Source organism: Styela clava, chromosome 10, assembly GCF_964204865.1.
Source record: "Styela clava chromosome 10, kaStyClav1.hap1.2, whole genome shotgun sequence".
Lineage (NCBI taxonomy): Eukaryota > Metazoa > Chordata > Ascidiacea > Stolidobranchia > Styelidae > Styela > Styela clava.
In genome coordinates, this window is record NC_135259.1 from 4,953,661 (window position 1) to 4,971,459 (window position 17,799).

Below are 17,799 nucleotides of genomic sequence, written 5' to 3' on the forward strand. Positions count from 1 at the left end.
GGGGAAACACCATTACATTTAGTTCCATCAATGACATATAACATGTTATATGTCATTGGTTCCATATGCGTTTACTACGCACATGTGCCTTTTTTGCACATAGCTCTCTAGCGCTATAATTATTGTTTGTTTGCGAATAGTGGTATACGCCGAGCTTGCAGCGCAGACAAGTTTTTCTTTTCTGTTTGTTTAGATTTCCTAACCGCACGTTGTCTGCAACCAAAATGATTTCTCTACGTTTGAACTGCTTACCATGTTACTTAATTTGTTTCGAAACGTTGGTTCAGACAAACTGACAAAAGGATAGCCTTAGTTCTCTCCCCCGGGATGAATATGTGAATCCTATCCTATCCTAGTTTACCGATAGTTGATTGTCAGAATATTACTGTTCTCTTGTTTTAAGGCGTATTTAAAAATATATATCTATATATAGTCTATCGCTCAGCCTTATAAAGGCACCAGGCAAAATGGAAAAAGATTCAACACAGCAACAAGAGCAAAAATATTATGTATTTTCATCCAATACTGCAATACCATGTGCAGGTGTGAGACCCTTTTAAACATGAACTGCCTGATCAAGATTTTATGCTCGCTAATGAAAAATCCGAGTGTTGACAAGGGCTACAACACTAAATAACTTGACGGGTCAGGTTGTGACTCGCGGGCCGCCTGTTGCTAACCCATGATTTAATGTAAAAGTACTCTAAAAACGTTTTGATGTATGTGAATAAGATTTTGCTTTTACATTACCATACCGTATTCTGTTATTTATTGGAAATTTAAATAAAAATAAACATTTTCTAGATTCTGGGATAGAGTAGATTTGTAAGCACTTCTTCACTAATATGGCTATATCAGCATATTGAACATTCATATTCTGAAATTGTTAAATGATAATATTGTTTTTCTAGGATAAATTTGACTTATATTTTCGATTTTATTACTGTACTGAATAGTATTTGAACATAGACTACTTAACAAAAATGCAATTGTATATACAGATCAGGACATGTCGTTGCAAGTATATTCAGCTGACATCTATTAGCTAATAGTATTAACTTTTTGAAATTTCACCTGTATTGTACTGGTGTAATCCAATGATGGATCCACAAACAAGGAATTTATTTGCTGATATGGGAGGAGCTTCTAATGCTGGAAAAACGGTTGTCACCACAGAAGAAATATTTGCTAATGATGACAAGTTGCAAGACGATGGTTCTAGTCAAATTCCACCAACGCCTACAGGCTCCGATAGCAATGTAGATACAGATTCATCTATAGACAAACAGACTGAGAAAAATGGAAACAAAGATGATTTACATCAAGATATTCGACGGAACTCACATCATGATAAAGATCTTCAAAAAATCTACATACAGCAAAGTGAAATTAATGAAAAAACAGCAGAAATCAAGAGCAATATGATTCCTAATGTGCGCAGAAGTAATCGCTCGAACAAAGGTGTTCAACGGGAGATGTTTGATCCTTCTCACATCCCATCCCCAAAATACAGTAAATACAAGCCAGATATGACTCCTCAACAGGCAAGTCCGATCAAGAAACAAAAAGTAATCCCATCTTCCGATTCGGATGAGAATCATACTAAAGAAAAGCAACTTCAAAAAGAAACTAAGAAAGTTCATCATGAGAAGCAACAAAAAGTAGAGGAAGAAGTTGATGATCAAATTAAAGAAGAAGAAGAAAAATCAGATTCAGATAGTGATGATGAATACAACGATCCAAATCGACTTTGGTGTATATGTAAAAAACCACATAATGGAAGATTCATGATATCTTGTGATGTCTGTGAAGAATGGTTTCATGGTGACTGTGTTGGTGTTACTGTTCAAAGAGGTAAACAGATGGAAAAGAAAGGAGAGGAGTATGTATGTCCATCTTGTCTAAAAAGCAAAGGAAAGCAACCAAAACACAAACATAATTCAGACAAAGAATCACTAAGACATCCTATGAAAACTGGTGTTAAATTGAAAGGCTATGCTCATGATAAAAATAACGATCAAACTATATTAAAAGATAAGCATTCTGCTAAAAAAAGAAAACCGAAAGATTTTAACACACAACTTAGTGATCGCAAATCGACAGCAGATCCATCTAGTGCAAAACAAAGAAAATGTATTGTTGCCAGTTGTCCGAATAAAGCACCATCTGATTCCGTGTATTGCAGCAACGTTTGTATTCTACGACACGCTAAAGAATCTTTAGGTGGGTTAGGAAAATCCAAATCACAACCTGCGGTCTCAAAGAAATCGCCTGCTGAAGCGAGACAAGAAACAAAGGAAGAAAGAGTTGTGAGAAAAATTAAGGAAGCTGCATCTAGAGGAAAAATCGCAGTTATGTGTCGAAAAACTGGTAAAATATTCGCGAATGCGTCTGCGCCGCTCAAGGCTGAATTAGAAACATTTTTGAAGAAAAATCCAACATTCAAGCCTTTAAAACTTCCTAAAAACTTTAAATTACAAATGCAGGAAAGAGAAGAAAAATCGAAAGCTCATCATTCTTCTCAACCCAAGAAAAATAATGATCAAAAACATTTGGGTGGTTATAGTCATGATCCAGATTATAAACCTATGGAAGTGAAACCGTCTAATCCTTACAAAGCTTTGACACCATCTATCAAACATTCGAATGATATACATACAGCTAAAAAGCACAAAATAGATAGACAAAATTCAAACGACGCAAAAAAATCCAAACACAAAAAGCATGATAACGAAAGAAGACATTCAACAGATAAGCATGCTAACCCACAAAAAATTACACCTTCAAAAAGAGATAGCCGATCACTTTCTGATGATAGGAATGATTTTAAGAAAGATTCTGCTCCTCACAATGAGAAAGAGGTGCGAAGAAGTGTTAAGAAAACGCTACAAGGGATTTTGCAAGCTCGTTCAAACAGTTCTGATGACCTGAAAATGCATCCGGATTCTATTACTAGATTGGTAAATAAAATTGAAGAATCATTATACAAATTATTTGGAAGTACATCATTTAAGTATAAAAGTAGATATCGAAGTATTTCTTTTAATTTGAAAGATGAGAAAAATCATGGTTTGTGGAGAAAGGTGATTTTGGGGGAAGTTACATCATCAAGCTTAGTAAAAATGACAGCTGAAGAAATGGCGTCAAAAGAACTTTCTCAGTGGAGAAAACACGAACTTACTCAAGAGTTGGAAATGATTCATGAAATAGAATCAGCAGAAAAAAATGTACGACCAGTTTCAAAAATAACCCATAAGGGTGAAATCGCAATTGATGAAGATTATTCAGACTTAACTGAAAGCCATCTTGAGACCTCTCATGAAAAAGTTACACCCACTATTGCACCGCAGAGAATTCGTAGAATCTCAGCTAATCAGCCAGATTCAGTCACAGACCTGAGTCCTGTTACCATGGACACAACTTCTGAACACAACAATCATTTGTTTGATATGAATTGCATGATATGTACAGGACAAGTGAAAGAAGAAGAAGCGAATCTAGACTCCGCAAATAAAAGAGTCAAGCGTTCGACTTCTATTATATTGAGTAATGAAGCGCAGTCTACACTCGATGTGGAACATTCCGAAGAAGAAATATTGAAAAAGATTTCTGCTTTCAGTAGAAAACAAGATAAACCAGTTGTAATATCTTCAAAGTCTGAAGAAGAACCTTCACAAGATGAAGAAATGTATCCTATTAGTCCTAAAGAAGAACCTTCACAAGTAGATGAAAACCTGGAGGAAAAGAAAGCTCCTTCATCTATTACAGCCATGAAACTTAGTCGTGATCATTTCTTATGGACAGGTGTGATTAGCATGCCCGAGTTGTCAAGTTTTCGTACAAATGCTTACACTGTTTCAGGAGGTGCTAGAGAGTTGGTTCATTCAATACCGAATAAACTTGTCCTTGACGGGAGAATTCATCCTAAGGTCGTCTGGGAATACCTTGCTAAAGTAAAAACTTTTCCCAATAAAGAAGTCTGTGTTGTGCAGTTCAGAGCATCTTCTGAAGAAGATCGTGTTGGCTATGTTTCAATGTTATCATACTTCAGCAGTAGAAAAAGATTTGGAGTAGTGAGCAATCAAAATACACAAGTAATAAAAGACATATATCTTGTGCCTCTTCTAGAAACAGAAGATGTACCCAAGGAATTATTACCATTACGTGGTCCGGGATTACCCACCAATCACCCTTCTATGTTGCTTGGCGTAATTGTCCGTTGCATTCCTGAACCCAAAAAATTATCTCCATTGTCTGAAACGTCACCGATCAAATTTGAAGAAAAACATCACAAGGCGAAAATTCTAAATGATGATTTACCAGCTCGAAAATCATTGTTGGATCGCAATCGGTCGTTAACTTCTGTAATGCCACACTTTACACAAAAAATTGTTGATACTGAAAATATCGGCTCAAAAAGTGATGAAGAGGAAGAATACAATCCAGAAACTGCGGATTTTGAAAATATTTCAGATGACGATCCTCATAAACCAATTTCACCCACTGCTGCTGAAGATGAGGAAGCATATGATCCAGAGAAAGTTGTTTTCGATGATGATCTGAAAGAAGATGAGGATGATGCTCCTTATGATCCTGAGGATGAGGCAGAACGCCTGGAAAGTACTGAGCTTAAAGCATTGCAGGTGAGTCCTGTTTGTTAGTAATGTTGGAAAATCCGATACACGAATAGTGTAGGGCAGGGCTACTCAACTATTTTTTACCGAAGATCCGCATACAAAACTTCTAAATTATATGGGTCCGCTGTTTCCAGAAATTAAATTTCGGCATCCTTAAACGCGCACTCCCTAAACCGGCTAATGATTATTAGCTAATCAAGATTGTTTATTATGGTGTTATAGTTCTTTTTTATATATATTCAAAACAACAAAAGTGATTTTATAGAATGAAATTTGAAAGTGGGGCTAATGATCCAAAATGAAGAATTAGGTGTGGTCCGAATCAAATACTCGAAAAGTCTGGATTCGGATCGCTGTATGCCAGTTGAGTAGCTGTAGTGTAGGGAATTATCATAATATAAAATGTGTAATAGGACCCATAGCATAATAGCTCGCATTTAAAAAACATCCCATGAAGGGTCCTACCACTTGCTTTGTAACAAATGGTTATTGGTTACACATACAAAAATAAGTATTTATGATGTTCTTACACGTTACAAATCGAATCTAAATTTTCGAAGCAGGAATTTGATATTGGCAAGCGTATATGGTCCATTTCGTGCTATGTTTTATGTGGTATATTTTTATATCATGCACAATTCTCTTAAAGCTATAATAAGTTTCAATAGAGTTGCAGATCATGTTTATATCTCGATATGATTTCCTTTCATGAAATCATATTTACAGTGATTTTTTTCCACAGTTTCAATGCAACATGGCATTGCATTTTTTTTAATTTTTGCCTGTTTTTAAGCTTTGATCACTAGCACTTTGACGTACAATGAATAAATATGCTTATGGAATTTGAATAATACAAAACAAATACATTTATTCATCAATATTATTATATTGCAGGAGAAACAAGCTTTCCTGGAAAAAATGAAGCATGAACTTGAAATGAAGAAGGCAGAGCTTGCAAAGGAAGAAATGTCATTACAGAAACACACTCCACCTCCCGCAACCAAAACAGTTACTCGAGTGGATCCCAGAGTTGCTGCCAGAATGAAAAAACTTAAAACATCTAACAACAATGGTGATTCAACCCCGCCCCCTCCCCCACCCTCCTCAAATGAAACACCTTTGCAAAAAATATTTTCTGTTTTGAATTTTGACAAAACAAAAGCCACATGATTCAGTGCTATTCTTAGTTTATCTTCATTTGTCTGTTTTTCATTTCAAAGTTGTCAGCGATTGATATCGGCAGCATGCATGCATGATTAAGTCAATGTCACTACAGAATATACACATGCTAACTAACATGTAGAAAGGGGCTATCCAAGGTGGTCTGCATCTGGCGCCTCAAATTGTTTTTGTGATTTTAAGAATTCGATATCAGGAAATACCGAGTCTCCCAGGAAGTGAGGTACAATATGTGCCAAGATGCGTAATGGCTGTTGAACCAATTTGATATTTACAATTTTAATAAATCAAATTATATAATTATAAATTTGCTGACTGGGAAATGATTCTTGAGATTCATTCTATTTTGATGTAAAAACAAGGACTTTTTAAGATTTTGCACGGGTTGCTTTTGTTGTGTCAAAATGATGAAAGCCCCTATTAGCAAACTCATACACTTTTACAGTGTTATAAAAAATCCATCGATGCGGTTCACAGAATTATAACCTAATACGATATGTAACACATTAAAAATTGGCATAACTCAGGTTTTCTCTCAAGGATTTTGCTGTTGCTTCTTCAGTACCAGTCAGTGTCCTGTCGTTCAATCCAATCATGCTGTCAAGATTATTAAGTAATACATTTCATGCTGAGTATATTAAAGAGAGAGTTTGAATTTCTCTTGACGGCCAACTGAGAGGACACATTCACATCCATTGCTTTGCCATAACTGATGGTGATCATTATCATTGGGGAACAAGGATTTTTTTAACATAGATCTTTAGTACATAATATTTTCTTTTTTTTAATTTTATTTGAATTGGATATTTCATTCAACGTTTAAAGTAAAGAATATTATAGTGGTGTATGTAAAATCCATATGATTTAAGTTAAGTTCACGTTTTTGCTTGATTGTGTGGTGCTGTTCACCTTCTACACAATTAAATAAGGGTAAAAATTGTTGTTTTCATATTGCAAGCTATTTTTGTCCCAAAAACCTTGTTTTCGATCAGCTTGCAGAGATTTTTTTGAGACGCTTAGCCTATTTTTCATTATCATAAACTGCCTTAATATTTGTTATTGTTCACAAATAAAGTCTTAAGAAACCACTCTTTCAACTATATTAGTTCAGTCATGTTGGGTTATCATCACTCTTTACTGTGGCTATATTTGTATTTCATCATTTTCACAAGCCTGGAGCTAACAGCATCTATATTGATGTAACTGCACCTCATGGACAGTGCATTTCTAGCTATTGAATCTGTCTTTGCATTTTTCATGTGTTAATTAAGTGGGAGGATAAATGAATTGATTTAAATTCTGGGTCTGAGTTTCTATCTTTTACACTGTATTTGCTGCTTTTGTAATATTACAAAGCAAGAATTAAAACAATATTTCTAACATGGGCGAACTATGGCCCGCTGATGCTGTCACAACCAACCTAAAACAAAATTTGATGTTTTAGCTAGGAAATTGCTCAAAGAATTTGTTGAGATTAAATTGAGTTTTGGCACGAGGCTTATTGTTTTCCACTCTTGCAACACTTCATATTAATAATATGTAACTTTATGTGCCACACCTACATCGCCCCGCCAATCCATGTGGGCAAAATTTTTAGCACCTGGTCCGAAAACCTTGCCCATCTCTGTGCTAGATCATTCAAGCGATTGACAAGACTATCTCATTGTTACTTGCAACATATCTTTCAGAGGATTCATTTTCTGCAAACATGCTATTTGCTAGCAATACTGGTAAAATACATTGGGAATTAGACTTGCTGAAGGGAATGCTTATTATTTAATGTAAATGGCATTGTAGACACCTAGAACAAACTTCATCATGACGTAAACTACGGTAAGTTTCCCTGTGCCCGAAACACTGCACTTGTGTCCTCCTGTATCATTGTTGCATGCTGCCGATACGAAAATAAACCCCAGGATTTTCTATGAATATATTTGTACATATGACTATATAAGGATATCACATGAACATGAGACTATAATGGTCAAATGTTGAAAAAGGTTTGCTTCAAAATATGTTTGCAATAAAATTATTGAAACAAAATTTTGGTTGGACTTGTGCGTACACAGATGGACAGCAATTCATATTGTTAACGTGGTTATACATTGCTTCGGTGGCCGAATGACTTGGTCAGAAAAGCCATTTTTCAAAATACCAAGCAATTCAGCATTGTAAGATTACCAGAATATTAAGTGATTTGGATTTTGGAACCTGTTTGAAACTTGCTTAAAAAAATGAGTTGATTATATTGCAGTTTGAATTAGAGACATATATTAGTGAGAAGCCTACAATATTACTATGGAAAGACGAGACAAAGATGTAATACAATACAAGAGCACTCTGAATAATAAACATACATGATAAAAAAAAACACTGGCGAAAAACAAGAAAATCAGAATGAAACTGAATTACACGTCTGGAGGATGTTACATACTTGACATTGAGTTATGCTTGCCAGGAAGACAATATATTTGCCTGGGGAGATTGATGAATGTTACAAAGGCAGTATAGTAGATTGGCAAGGATATAGCGATCAGGGCTATAATAGGGCCTGCAAGTCACATATGTTATTTATTGAGCTTAATAAATTGCTCTCTGAGCATTGGGGAAAATCCTAATCGATTTGGTGTAAACAAAGTTAATGAACTATCATGCTGAAACAAAAAACAAACAAATAACCAACATTAGCCAACTTTTGGACGGTTTAGTTCACAACCAATTATTGTATAAAACAAAATATTATAAGTTGAAAATAATATCGACTTGTATAAAATCTCAGAGGTCTAATAGAGCATTTCTGCATGTTAGGCACTTGCCAACGTCAATTCACTCTTCCGACGACGTCAATTTCACTTCTTCTTGGTTTTGTTTTGGCCATGACCAAATTGGTCCTTTGATTGTTGTTGTTGAAGAGTAACCTGCTCTTTTCGTTTTCGGAATGCTTGGATTTCATCATCAAGGGTTTTGCGACGATCTTCCAATTTCTTCTTTTCCTCCATATGCATTCTCTTTAGCTTGTCAAACTTGTCATGGAGCTCCTTCTCAGAATCTTTCAGTTCTGATTCTTTTTCTTTCACCCGTTGCACAAACATTTGCCGCATTTCATCCTCTTTTCTTTGCAACTCATTTAAATGCTCATTGCGTTTAGATTCATAAACTTCTTGAAGACTGAAGCTTTTGCCGCCTTCCACACCGTCTTTGAATCCCATTTCAGCCAATTTTGAGCGTCTATACAACTCGTAATGCTTGGTGTGAGTTTTTTCACGCAAATCCTCCATATTGACACGAATCAGCATTTCACGGACTTTGACAAAATCACAATGGTTCTCATTTTCCACTTGAACTGTTCCCCACGGATATTGCCTTGCTTTCACCATTTTATTACCCAGTTTAATCTCATCTGTGCTTCCAATCACAGCAAAAGGAAGATGGCTATTCATGGAACCGTTCAACTCAGCAACAGTTTCATCATCAGTAGGAAATTGATATATTTGTACTCCGTTGGTGACGAGTTCACTCATAATCTTAATCTTGAATTTGTGAAGTTCACTTTTTGACACTGTGTCTGCCTTTGCTATGACAGGTATGATATTCACTTTATTATCCAGATTCTTCATTGTTAGCAGATCTAAAGATTTTAAGCCATGACCTGTAGGAGAAATGAAGTAAAGACAGGCGTGGATACGTGTATCATGATAATTATGAAGAGAACGAATTATTTTCAATTCTTCCTGCAAATAATTTTCAAATTGTTGATCGATGTATTCCACAATAGGTTTGAAGCTATTTTCTTTGTTAACTTGGTCGCCAAATCCAACAGTGTCAACAATTGTTAACTTCAAACGGACATTGCTTTCCTGAAGCTCATAAGTGTTGGCCTTAAGTTTGACGCTGGGCATGTTATGATGCTGTGGCTCGTATTCAAAGCTGGTGTTGAATAATGTATTCATCAATGTTGACTTTCCGATGCCTGTTTCGCCAACGCACAAAATATTGAAGCAAAAACCTTGGTTAGTTGCTTTATTGACAAGTTGATCTGGAAGACTGTCAAATCCAACATGACCAGCCAAATGCAAGTTTCTAAATTCATCGCTCAAGTAATCTAAGTGATCACCAGACCCACCATTCTCCAATTCATCTGATGGCATCTTGTTGAGGAATGTATCACTACAGTACTATGTTACACTAAAATAAGAATTGCGTATTTGGTTACCACGTGCCTTATTTATAAAAATCAGGAGTCTCATTTAGTAAATATATTCATTTGGTTTTTGTGACAAATATTTAGTATGAGACTGATACTGGTATCGTACATGGTGGGATTCCTATTAAACATCAGAAAACGGATATTGTAACTTCAACACGCTAATGGGCTAGTAATATCCCGGGGTATGTATCATTTACGACTAAATTGTTACACAATTCAGAACTTCTTACACCAGTCTGCTAATACACAAGTTATCGTATACGGTACGGTACTGGTACCTAACCTATCATGTTATCTGGCTATTTCAGCCCAATTTCAATTGAAATTGCCCTATAACTAGGTATGTTAACATCGGCTGTAATCTGATATTACGGTAAATGACTGACAATGGTAGACTACAATAGCATCTGCATCTGGCAGTGCCCCTGAAAAAGAGTTGAAAACCTGCCAAACTATGGAACTAAGCTATAACCCAGTAACCCGATAACAGGATAATGTTTTACTGTTACATGACAATCCCATTTGCATTCTGATCCCTCATTAGCAACAATTAATTTGCAAAGACATAACTAACCTTCCAAGTTTGCAAAAATAAAGTAGAAATACTGAAATAACTAAATGAAAGCACCGAGAGACAGCCAAAAAGAGATTATTTTTAGTTAACTGTCATCATACAGATTTTTAATAAAATGACTTTGGCCTCGATGCGCAATGCGTATAAAAATACGCCGATATTTCTACACCTGTCACTACGAAATGTAGTTCATGGAGTGTAATATAACAAATAGCAGCTCAACTCCTATTCCCCACTGAAAATCCCAGACTAAACTGTAAACTTTCACTGTCGTAGCAGCAACTGGCAGACTGGTGGGCGTGGCGCGCAACGAAAAGTATTTCTTGTAAGCAGCAGAGCATTTAAGACAGCGTTCTATCGAAGTTTAGCAGCGTTGCGTTTGAAGAAATGGACAAGAAATTAAAACACAAACTGAAATATCGAAATCAAAAAAATTACATCAAATCTGTATGAAATAACAGAAAGCTAGATGATAAAGAACCGCTGGCATTATTCTCGTTTTTTCTATAGATTTGCGCTCTCATACACGACGTGAACTCAACGGAAGTGCTAATCAATTTAACCGCCAGAATGCCTTAAACCTTTTCACATACCTAAGAAATAACAATGAATAAATATTATTGCATTTGAATATAAACGTAGCGTAAAAAGTTTGCAACGGGCAATTAGCACTTACTTGAAAAAACGCTAATTGATGTATTTAGGCAAACAATGCTAACGCAAACATCAATAAATTGTCTACCCATGTTCGCTAATGTGTTTCATGGTATTATCGCAACGTCAAAATTTTCGGGTTAAAATCGGCATTTAAAAATAGTTACGTTTCACGGTAGATCAGCACAGCTTTGAAATACCGCTCGGTATTAATAGTCACATGTTGTAGAACGCGAATCCAAACGAATATCCCGTGACAATATATAATTAACTTTGAAACATTATTTCGCCCGCGTGATGTAGTGTTTTTGATAAAGTTTCTCGATAGGGTTCAGTTGGATATATAAACAGTTTTTAATAGAGTATGTGATTAAATTAAATGTGACTATGAACACGTACATACGTTCTGTGAACTTTAAAACAGGGTCGTCCAACCCGTGGACATCGTTCTCAGTTTCGTCGGCTGTAGTACTATAATAAGTAGCGATACAGACATGTCAATTTCAGTGTGTTGTATTTCACCTTCCCTTCCCAATTAGCTGGAATGACAATTCAGATACAAATATTTGATACAGGGTGAGGTATGTTTCGTGATTCTGGTGTGTTTGCCCCGGCAATCTACATCTAAATGCCGCTTCTCCTCGTCACGCTTGTAACAAGTCTTGCGCTGGTGGAAGTCGATGTTTAAGTTTTTCAATTCTTGCACAACTGCGCGTTTTGTTCGACAAAAATTATATGAATGAATTTGCGACCCAGAGTAATTTCACACTTTTCGTGTCGGTTTTGATCGCAAATTCTAACGTAAATCAGAACTGGGGCTGGTATTTGACTTTGGTAAAAACGTTTGTGACCCGCGCTGACTTTCCTCCTGTGAAAATGCTTGCGACATTAAAAAGTTTGAGCAGGCCCTCCTTCAAGTGAACATGTACTGTCAGGACGGGCATTCGACTGTGGGTTTGAATGGGTTATAAGTTATAACCACGATAAATTATTATATGGTTACATGTTACGAAACATATTTTGCAATTGTTTTGCTTAGAGCAAATCAAGGACGTTTGTCACTGCTATAGTTGTCTCCATACCCCGAAAGATGTTGATGCAAAGGCGATGACAATCGTCCAAGGTCCGAATTCAAAATCGGTCCGAATGCAACCAATCCCGAAAGATTGACAAATTTTCAAACCTGTTTTTATACTTCCTAAGCTACATTTCCGGTAACGAGAATTGGTTTTTCAAATAAAATACGCCGTACGAGTATTGCTGCGTTTTCAAACCTAATTTTGGCGTACCAGAAAAATATTTTAAAAATTAGGCTTGCTGTATTTCAATTTCAAGGATTTGCGCGTATACATACCGGAAGTTATCAATAGCGGGCTGCGACAACGTATGATGAATCGAAAGCTATTCTCAAATTAAGCCTTTATACTCCATTGATTCCGTCGATTTCTGATATATATATATATATATATATGTTTTTAAATGGTATAGTATATATTTATGCACCATAAAATATCCCCCTTTTATCTGCCCTTTTTGACGTCATATACCCGCTCTCAGTAATGGCATCGAAAAGAAATATCTGAACATCGTTATTTTCTTATATCAGAGAGATTGAATTATATTTCGGCAACGAAAACACAGTCATCGTATAACAATAAAAATATAGCAACAAGCAATAATTTTTGGTATCGACAGTAAGAAGCGATGTGACCATTTAAAATCTAAGCCAACTTCCGATATCTCGATATGCCAGAGTAATTCTTTTTTGACCAGTTTAACATGGTTTAATTTTGATAATTGGCTGTATAATATATTTATATATAATGCGTCGACTGTGCTGATATATTTAGCTCGCATATTTGAGCCAAATCGTTGAACAAAAAGAACTAGTCAACAACGCTTTACAGATGCCTCAATACTATTAAGTGACCTATGATTTATCAAATCCCATACCAATCTAATGTTTTCCCCCATTTGTCTTGTTTAGTGAAATCCTCCCTGATCTTCATCGATGATAATATTTATTACATTTTGTATCCTATTTGGGGAGTCAATAATTTAGTTAAGTATATACCTATATATCATAGGTTCTCAAAGTGCTCCGTACGGAGCCCCAGGGCTCCGCGAGAGAAACCCAGGGGCTCCGCGAGCTATTCGATTACTCTTCGAAATACTGACTCAAAAATTTTGTAACTGTTGAAAGAAGCAATAACAGAGTTGATAAAATCTGACAACAATACAGCCTCGAAATATGGTAAAGAGGCTGAATTAAAAATGACATTATTTATAAGCAGGAGCGCAGCCAGGATTCTTAAGAGGGAGGTGGTTCAAAATTGGAATCGGAAATTTCCGCGCAACATTCTTCGCCATTACAAAAACGGATAACGAGATTTCTGTTGCGTAAAATATTCAATCCATGACCGATGCGAGCATTCAACGTGTCTCTTCGTTATAATGTAATTGTGATCATCGTTACTCAAGTTTGATTCGAGATTAGTATTAGTATTACTTAAATGAAAGAATAATATTCTAAAATAACATAAAATATGTTATAAACTGCCAACAATAAATAAAGTGGAGTCGTATTTTCGCGATCTTGGGATTTGTCAAACTTGATTTGTTCTTTCGCACCTGAGATTATTTTTAAGCAGGATATCGCCGTTTAAAAAATCACAATGTCTGGGCAAAATACGAACAATTAGAATTTATTTTATTGCATTCGGCTCCGTCGGTAGTTTCAGAATGAAAAAAGGTACATCGTGGATCGCGTGCACAATTGATTGCGTGCGGCTTCGTCGGTAGTTTCAGAATCGCGCGCACAATTGACTGTGTTTCGATTTCGCAGTTACTACGACGAAAACCTAACATAACACCAAATTTTGTGATTTACAATGTCTATAAAAGCGTTTTCAATCTGAGGTGAGTCTGCTGAAGCCAAACGTGTGATCTTCCATTTTAAGTTTCAGTTTTAATATTTTAGAATGCCGTTTTTCAATCAAGAAATTTGAGTTGCGGATTTATCTCTTTATTAATTATAATTTTTAACATTTCGTCGCAGATGACTATTATATGGTAACATGTTTTTCACATTGAACTCATAATTTCCCACGAGAACAAAAAAGGAATTAACGTCGTCATTGTGTAACAATACATGTATATGCCGAGGGAAATTTTTGATTTAAGGAGAATAAACACCGGCGTAAAGATGTTCAAAACACGCCATGCTGACGAAAAAAATCGGTGATTGTAACTAAATAAAATCGCGCACGTTATTAGCGGCCTGTTAAGTCTTCCAAAAATGTCAAAAGAGAAAAGATTCGACCCCTAATTTATTAATATGTTCGTCAAGTAGCAAATTTACAGCTTTAGTATGAAATTCAGATTCATTTGTGGCTTGTGTTAATCCTATTAAAAAAGGTTCAGCATTTTAAATAAGTAAAGTACTTTTAACTTGCCCAGGAATATTAAATTGAAAGTAACAATTTTAACATTTATTTTGGGGCTCCGCGAATAATATTCAACTTTTCAAGGGCTCCGCAACACCAAAAGTTTGAGAACCCCTGATCTAGGTGACCGTACATTTGAACCCATGTACATTTGAACCCATGCGTATATACACGTGTTCAATCTATATGCGGGTGCTAAAACCCATGGGTTAGGGTTAGTATGGGTTTACCTTTCCGTGAAACAAAAAAAATTCCATAGGTGCAATAGCATACAGGTGCAATTATCATGGGTTCAAATGTACGTGGGTTCAAATGTAATGGAACCTGTCATCTAATTCATCAAAAAGAATTATTTTGCTCTACCCCTAAACAAGGCAAATGACAATAACCTCAATCATTGTAACTTGTGCCAACAACCAGTCAATTATTCACCTTGTTGTTTGGATAAAAGTAAGTGAGCAAAAATTTCAGTTAAAAACCAGCTCTTAACATCGTGCCATTACTCTTCATTGATCATGTCATCTGTAGTCCAAAATTGTTCAAAAAATGACATATTGTTCATTGCATTCAATTAACTTTCTCTTCTTGAGCAATAATAAGTAGATCAGATAATGGCCCTTCATGATCGTTTGGTAATTACCAAGCGGATAAAAGATGTGATTCTCAGTATAATGGATAACGCAGCACTAAATATAAATATATTCCTTCAATACTGAGCAAATAGAAAACGTGCAAGAAACACATGAAATAGACTAAGATCAAAATGTATGATTAAAAGAGTGGGGAAATAAAAGTATGTTTACCCATCAGAAAGAAATTACATAAAAGCTATGCACCCATCACCTTGCTTAATGTGGATCATATATAGCAGGGGTTCTCTAACTTTTGGTGTTGCGGAGCCCTTGAAAAGTTGAATATTATTCGCGGAGCCCCAAGATAAATGTTAAAATTGTTACTTTCAGATTAATATTCCTGGGCAAGTTAAAAGTACTTTACTTATTTAAAATGCTGAACCTTTTTTAATAGGATTAACACAAGCCATAAATGAATCTGAATTTTATACTAAAGCTGTAAATTTGACACTTGAACATATTAATAAATTAGGGGTCGAATCTTTTCTCTTTTGACATTTTTGGAAGACTTAACAGGCCGCTAATAACGTGCGCGATTTTATTTTGTTACAATCGCCGATTTTTTTCGTCAGCATGGCGTGTTTTGAACATCTTTGCGCCGGTGTTTATTCTCCCTAAATCAAAAATTTCCCTCGGCATATACATGTATTGTTACACAATGACGACGTTAATTCCTTTTTTGTTCTCGTGGGAAATTATGAGTTCAATGTGAAAAACATGTTACCATATAATAGTCATCTGCGACGAAATGTTAAAAATTATAATTAATAAAGAGATAAATCCGCAACTCAAATTTCCTAATTGAAAAACGGCATTCTAAAATATTAAAACTGAAACTTAAAATGGAAGATCACACGTTTGGCTTCAGCAGACTCACCTCAGATTGAAAACGCTTTTATAGACATTGTAAATCACAAAATTTGGTGTTATGTTAGGTTTTCGTCGTAGTAACTGCGAAATCGAAACACAGTCAATTGTGCGCGCGATGTACCCTTTTTTCCCATTCTGAAACTACCGACGAAGCCGCACGCAATCAATTGTGCACGCGATCCACGATGTACCTTTTTTCATTCTGAAACTACCGACGGAGCCGAATGCAATAAAATAAATTCTAATTGTTCGTATTTTGCCCAGACATTGTGATTTTTTAAACGGCGATATCCTGCTTAAAAATAATCTCAGGTGCGAAAGAACAAATCAAGTTTGACAAATCCCAAGATCGCGAAAATACGACTCCACTTTATTTATTGTTGGCAGTTTATTACATATTTTATGTTATTTTAGAATAGTATTCTTTCATTTAAGTAATACTAATACTAATCTCGAATCAAACTTGAGTAACGATGATCACAATTACATAATAACGAAGAGACACGTTGAAAGCTCGCATCGGTCATGGATTGAATATTTTACGCAACAGAAATCTCGTTATCCGTTTTTTTAATGGCGAAGAATGTTGCGCGGAAATTTCCGATTCCAATTTTGAACCACCTCCCTCTTAAGAATCCTGGCTGCGCTCCTGCTTATAAATAATGTCATTTTTAATTCAGCCTCTTTACCATATTTCGAGGCTGTATTGTTGTCAGATTTTATCAACGCTGTTATTGCTTCTTTCAACAGTTACAAAATTTTGAGTCAGTATTTCGAAGAGTAATCGAATAGCTCGCGGAGCCCCTGGGTTTCTCTCGCGGAACCCTGGGGCTCCGTACGGAGCACTTTGAGAACCTATGATCTAATAGACCAATCGCTTTAAGATTTTGGTTGAATATTGTATTTGTCGATAGAAGGCTATTACTTTTATTTATATCAAAAATCTTATTGGGCTCTATGGGATTCGTTTTATGTGTGCGACGAAGTCATTAAAAATAAATGCGCACCTCGTTCGCATTTGGTGGTCAGGCGGATTCGTGAAGAATTCCGCTAACGCTAATCTACTGTGCTTGCATACTCGTTATTTTTCGCCTTCGTGTCCTTATATTTGAACACTGCTTTCTCGTTGCCGGGAGTTTTATTATTGATAGGTAAATGGAGTAGTATCTGCTTTGTTGTTTCGGAATATTATTTGATATATATGAGGCTTCCTGTTTCTTTTCTACGTGTGCAGTTGGTGAAACATTGAACACTTTCATCACCTGTTCAGTTCGATTTTGTCTGTATTCGTGGCTTTGAATTCTTAATGAGCCGTCAACTTTGTTAACAACGTTATCCGTTTCTCCTTGGATCGGGTGTCTTTTGGGTATGCAGGTCGCCTCGACTTACCTCAACGTAAACCTGTTCTAATATTTATTGTTTGTTTGATTTATATATTACTGTTATTTATCTATTACTGTTAGACTTGTCATGGGTGTCGCTGCTCGATCACCAGTCTTGGTGTCTCGCGCCTCCCTTCACCCTAAAGTACCATATTTACTATTTCTTGTATTGTGTATTCACATTGTGTGCTTTGGAATGGTGAAAAAATAAATTACTG

The 17,799-nt window shown here is 35.8% G+C and overlaps 2 protein-coding genes across 2 annotated transcripts; one reads left to right on the forward strand and one right to left on the reverse strand.

Annotated features, from left to right (window-relative positions):
• The first annotated feature begins 245 nt into the window (after positions 1 to 245).
• Positions 246 to 7,200, forward strand: LOC120338278 (death-inducer obliterator 1-like). The gene is made up of 2 exons (XM_039406251.2): positions 246 to 4,643; positions 5,532 to 7,200. The coding sequence occupies exons 1-2, from the start codon at positions 1,098 to 1,100 to the stop codon at positions 5,805 to 5,807; spliced, it is 3,822 nt and encodes a 1,273-aa protein (XP_039262185.2). The 5' UTR covers positions 246 to 1,097; the 3' UTR covers positions 5,808 to 7,200.
• A 529-nt stretch (positions 7,201 to 7,729) lies between these two features.
• LOC120338277 (septin-2-like) lies at positions 7,730 to 10,030 on the reverse strand. Its single transcript, XM_039406250.2, has one exon. The coding sequence runs from the start codon at positions 9,962 to 9,964 to the stop codon at positions 8,666 to 8,668; it is 1,299 nt and encodes a 432-aa protein (XP_039262184.2). The 5' UTR covers positions 9,965 to 10,030; the 3' UTR covers positions 7,730 to 8,665.
• Positions 10,031 to 17,799: the final 7,769 nt, after the last annotated feature.

Excerpts from the sequence above, each read along its gene's own strand:
- LOC120338278 (XM_039406251.2), top strand. The coding sequence starts at position 1,098 with ATGATGGATCCACAAACAAGGAATTTATTTGCTGATATGGGAGGAGCT. Across the intron at positions 4,644-5,531 it reads CTGAGCTTAAAGCATTGCAG|GAGAAACAAGCTTTCCTGGA; the intron begins GTGAGTCCTGTT and ends ATTATATTGCAG.
- LOC120338277 (XM_039406250.2), bottom strand. The coding sequence starts at position 9,964 with ATGCCATCAGATGAATTGGAGAATGGTGGGTCTGGTGATCACTTAGAT.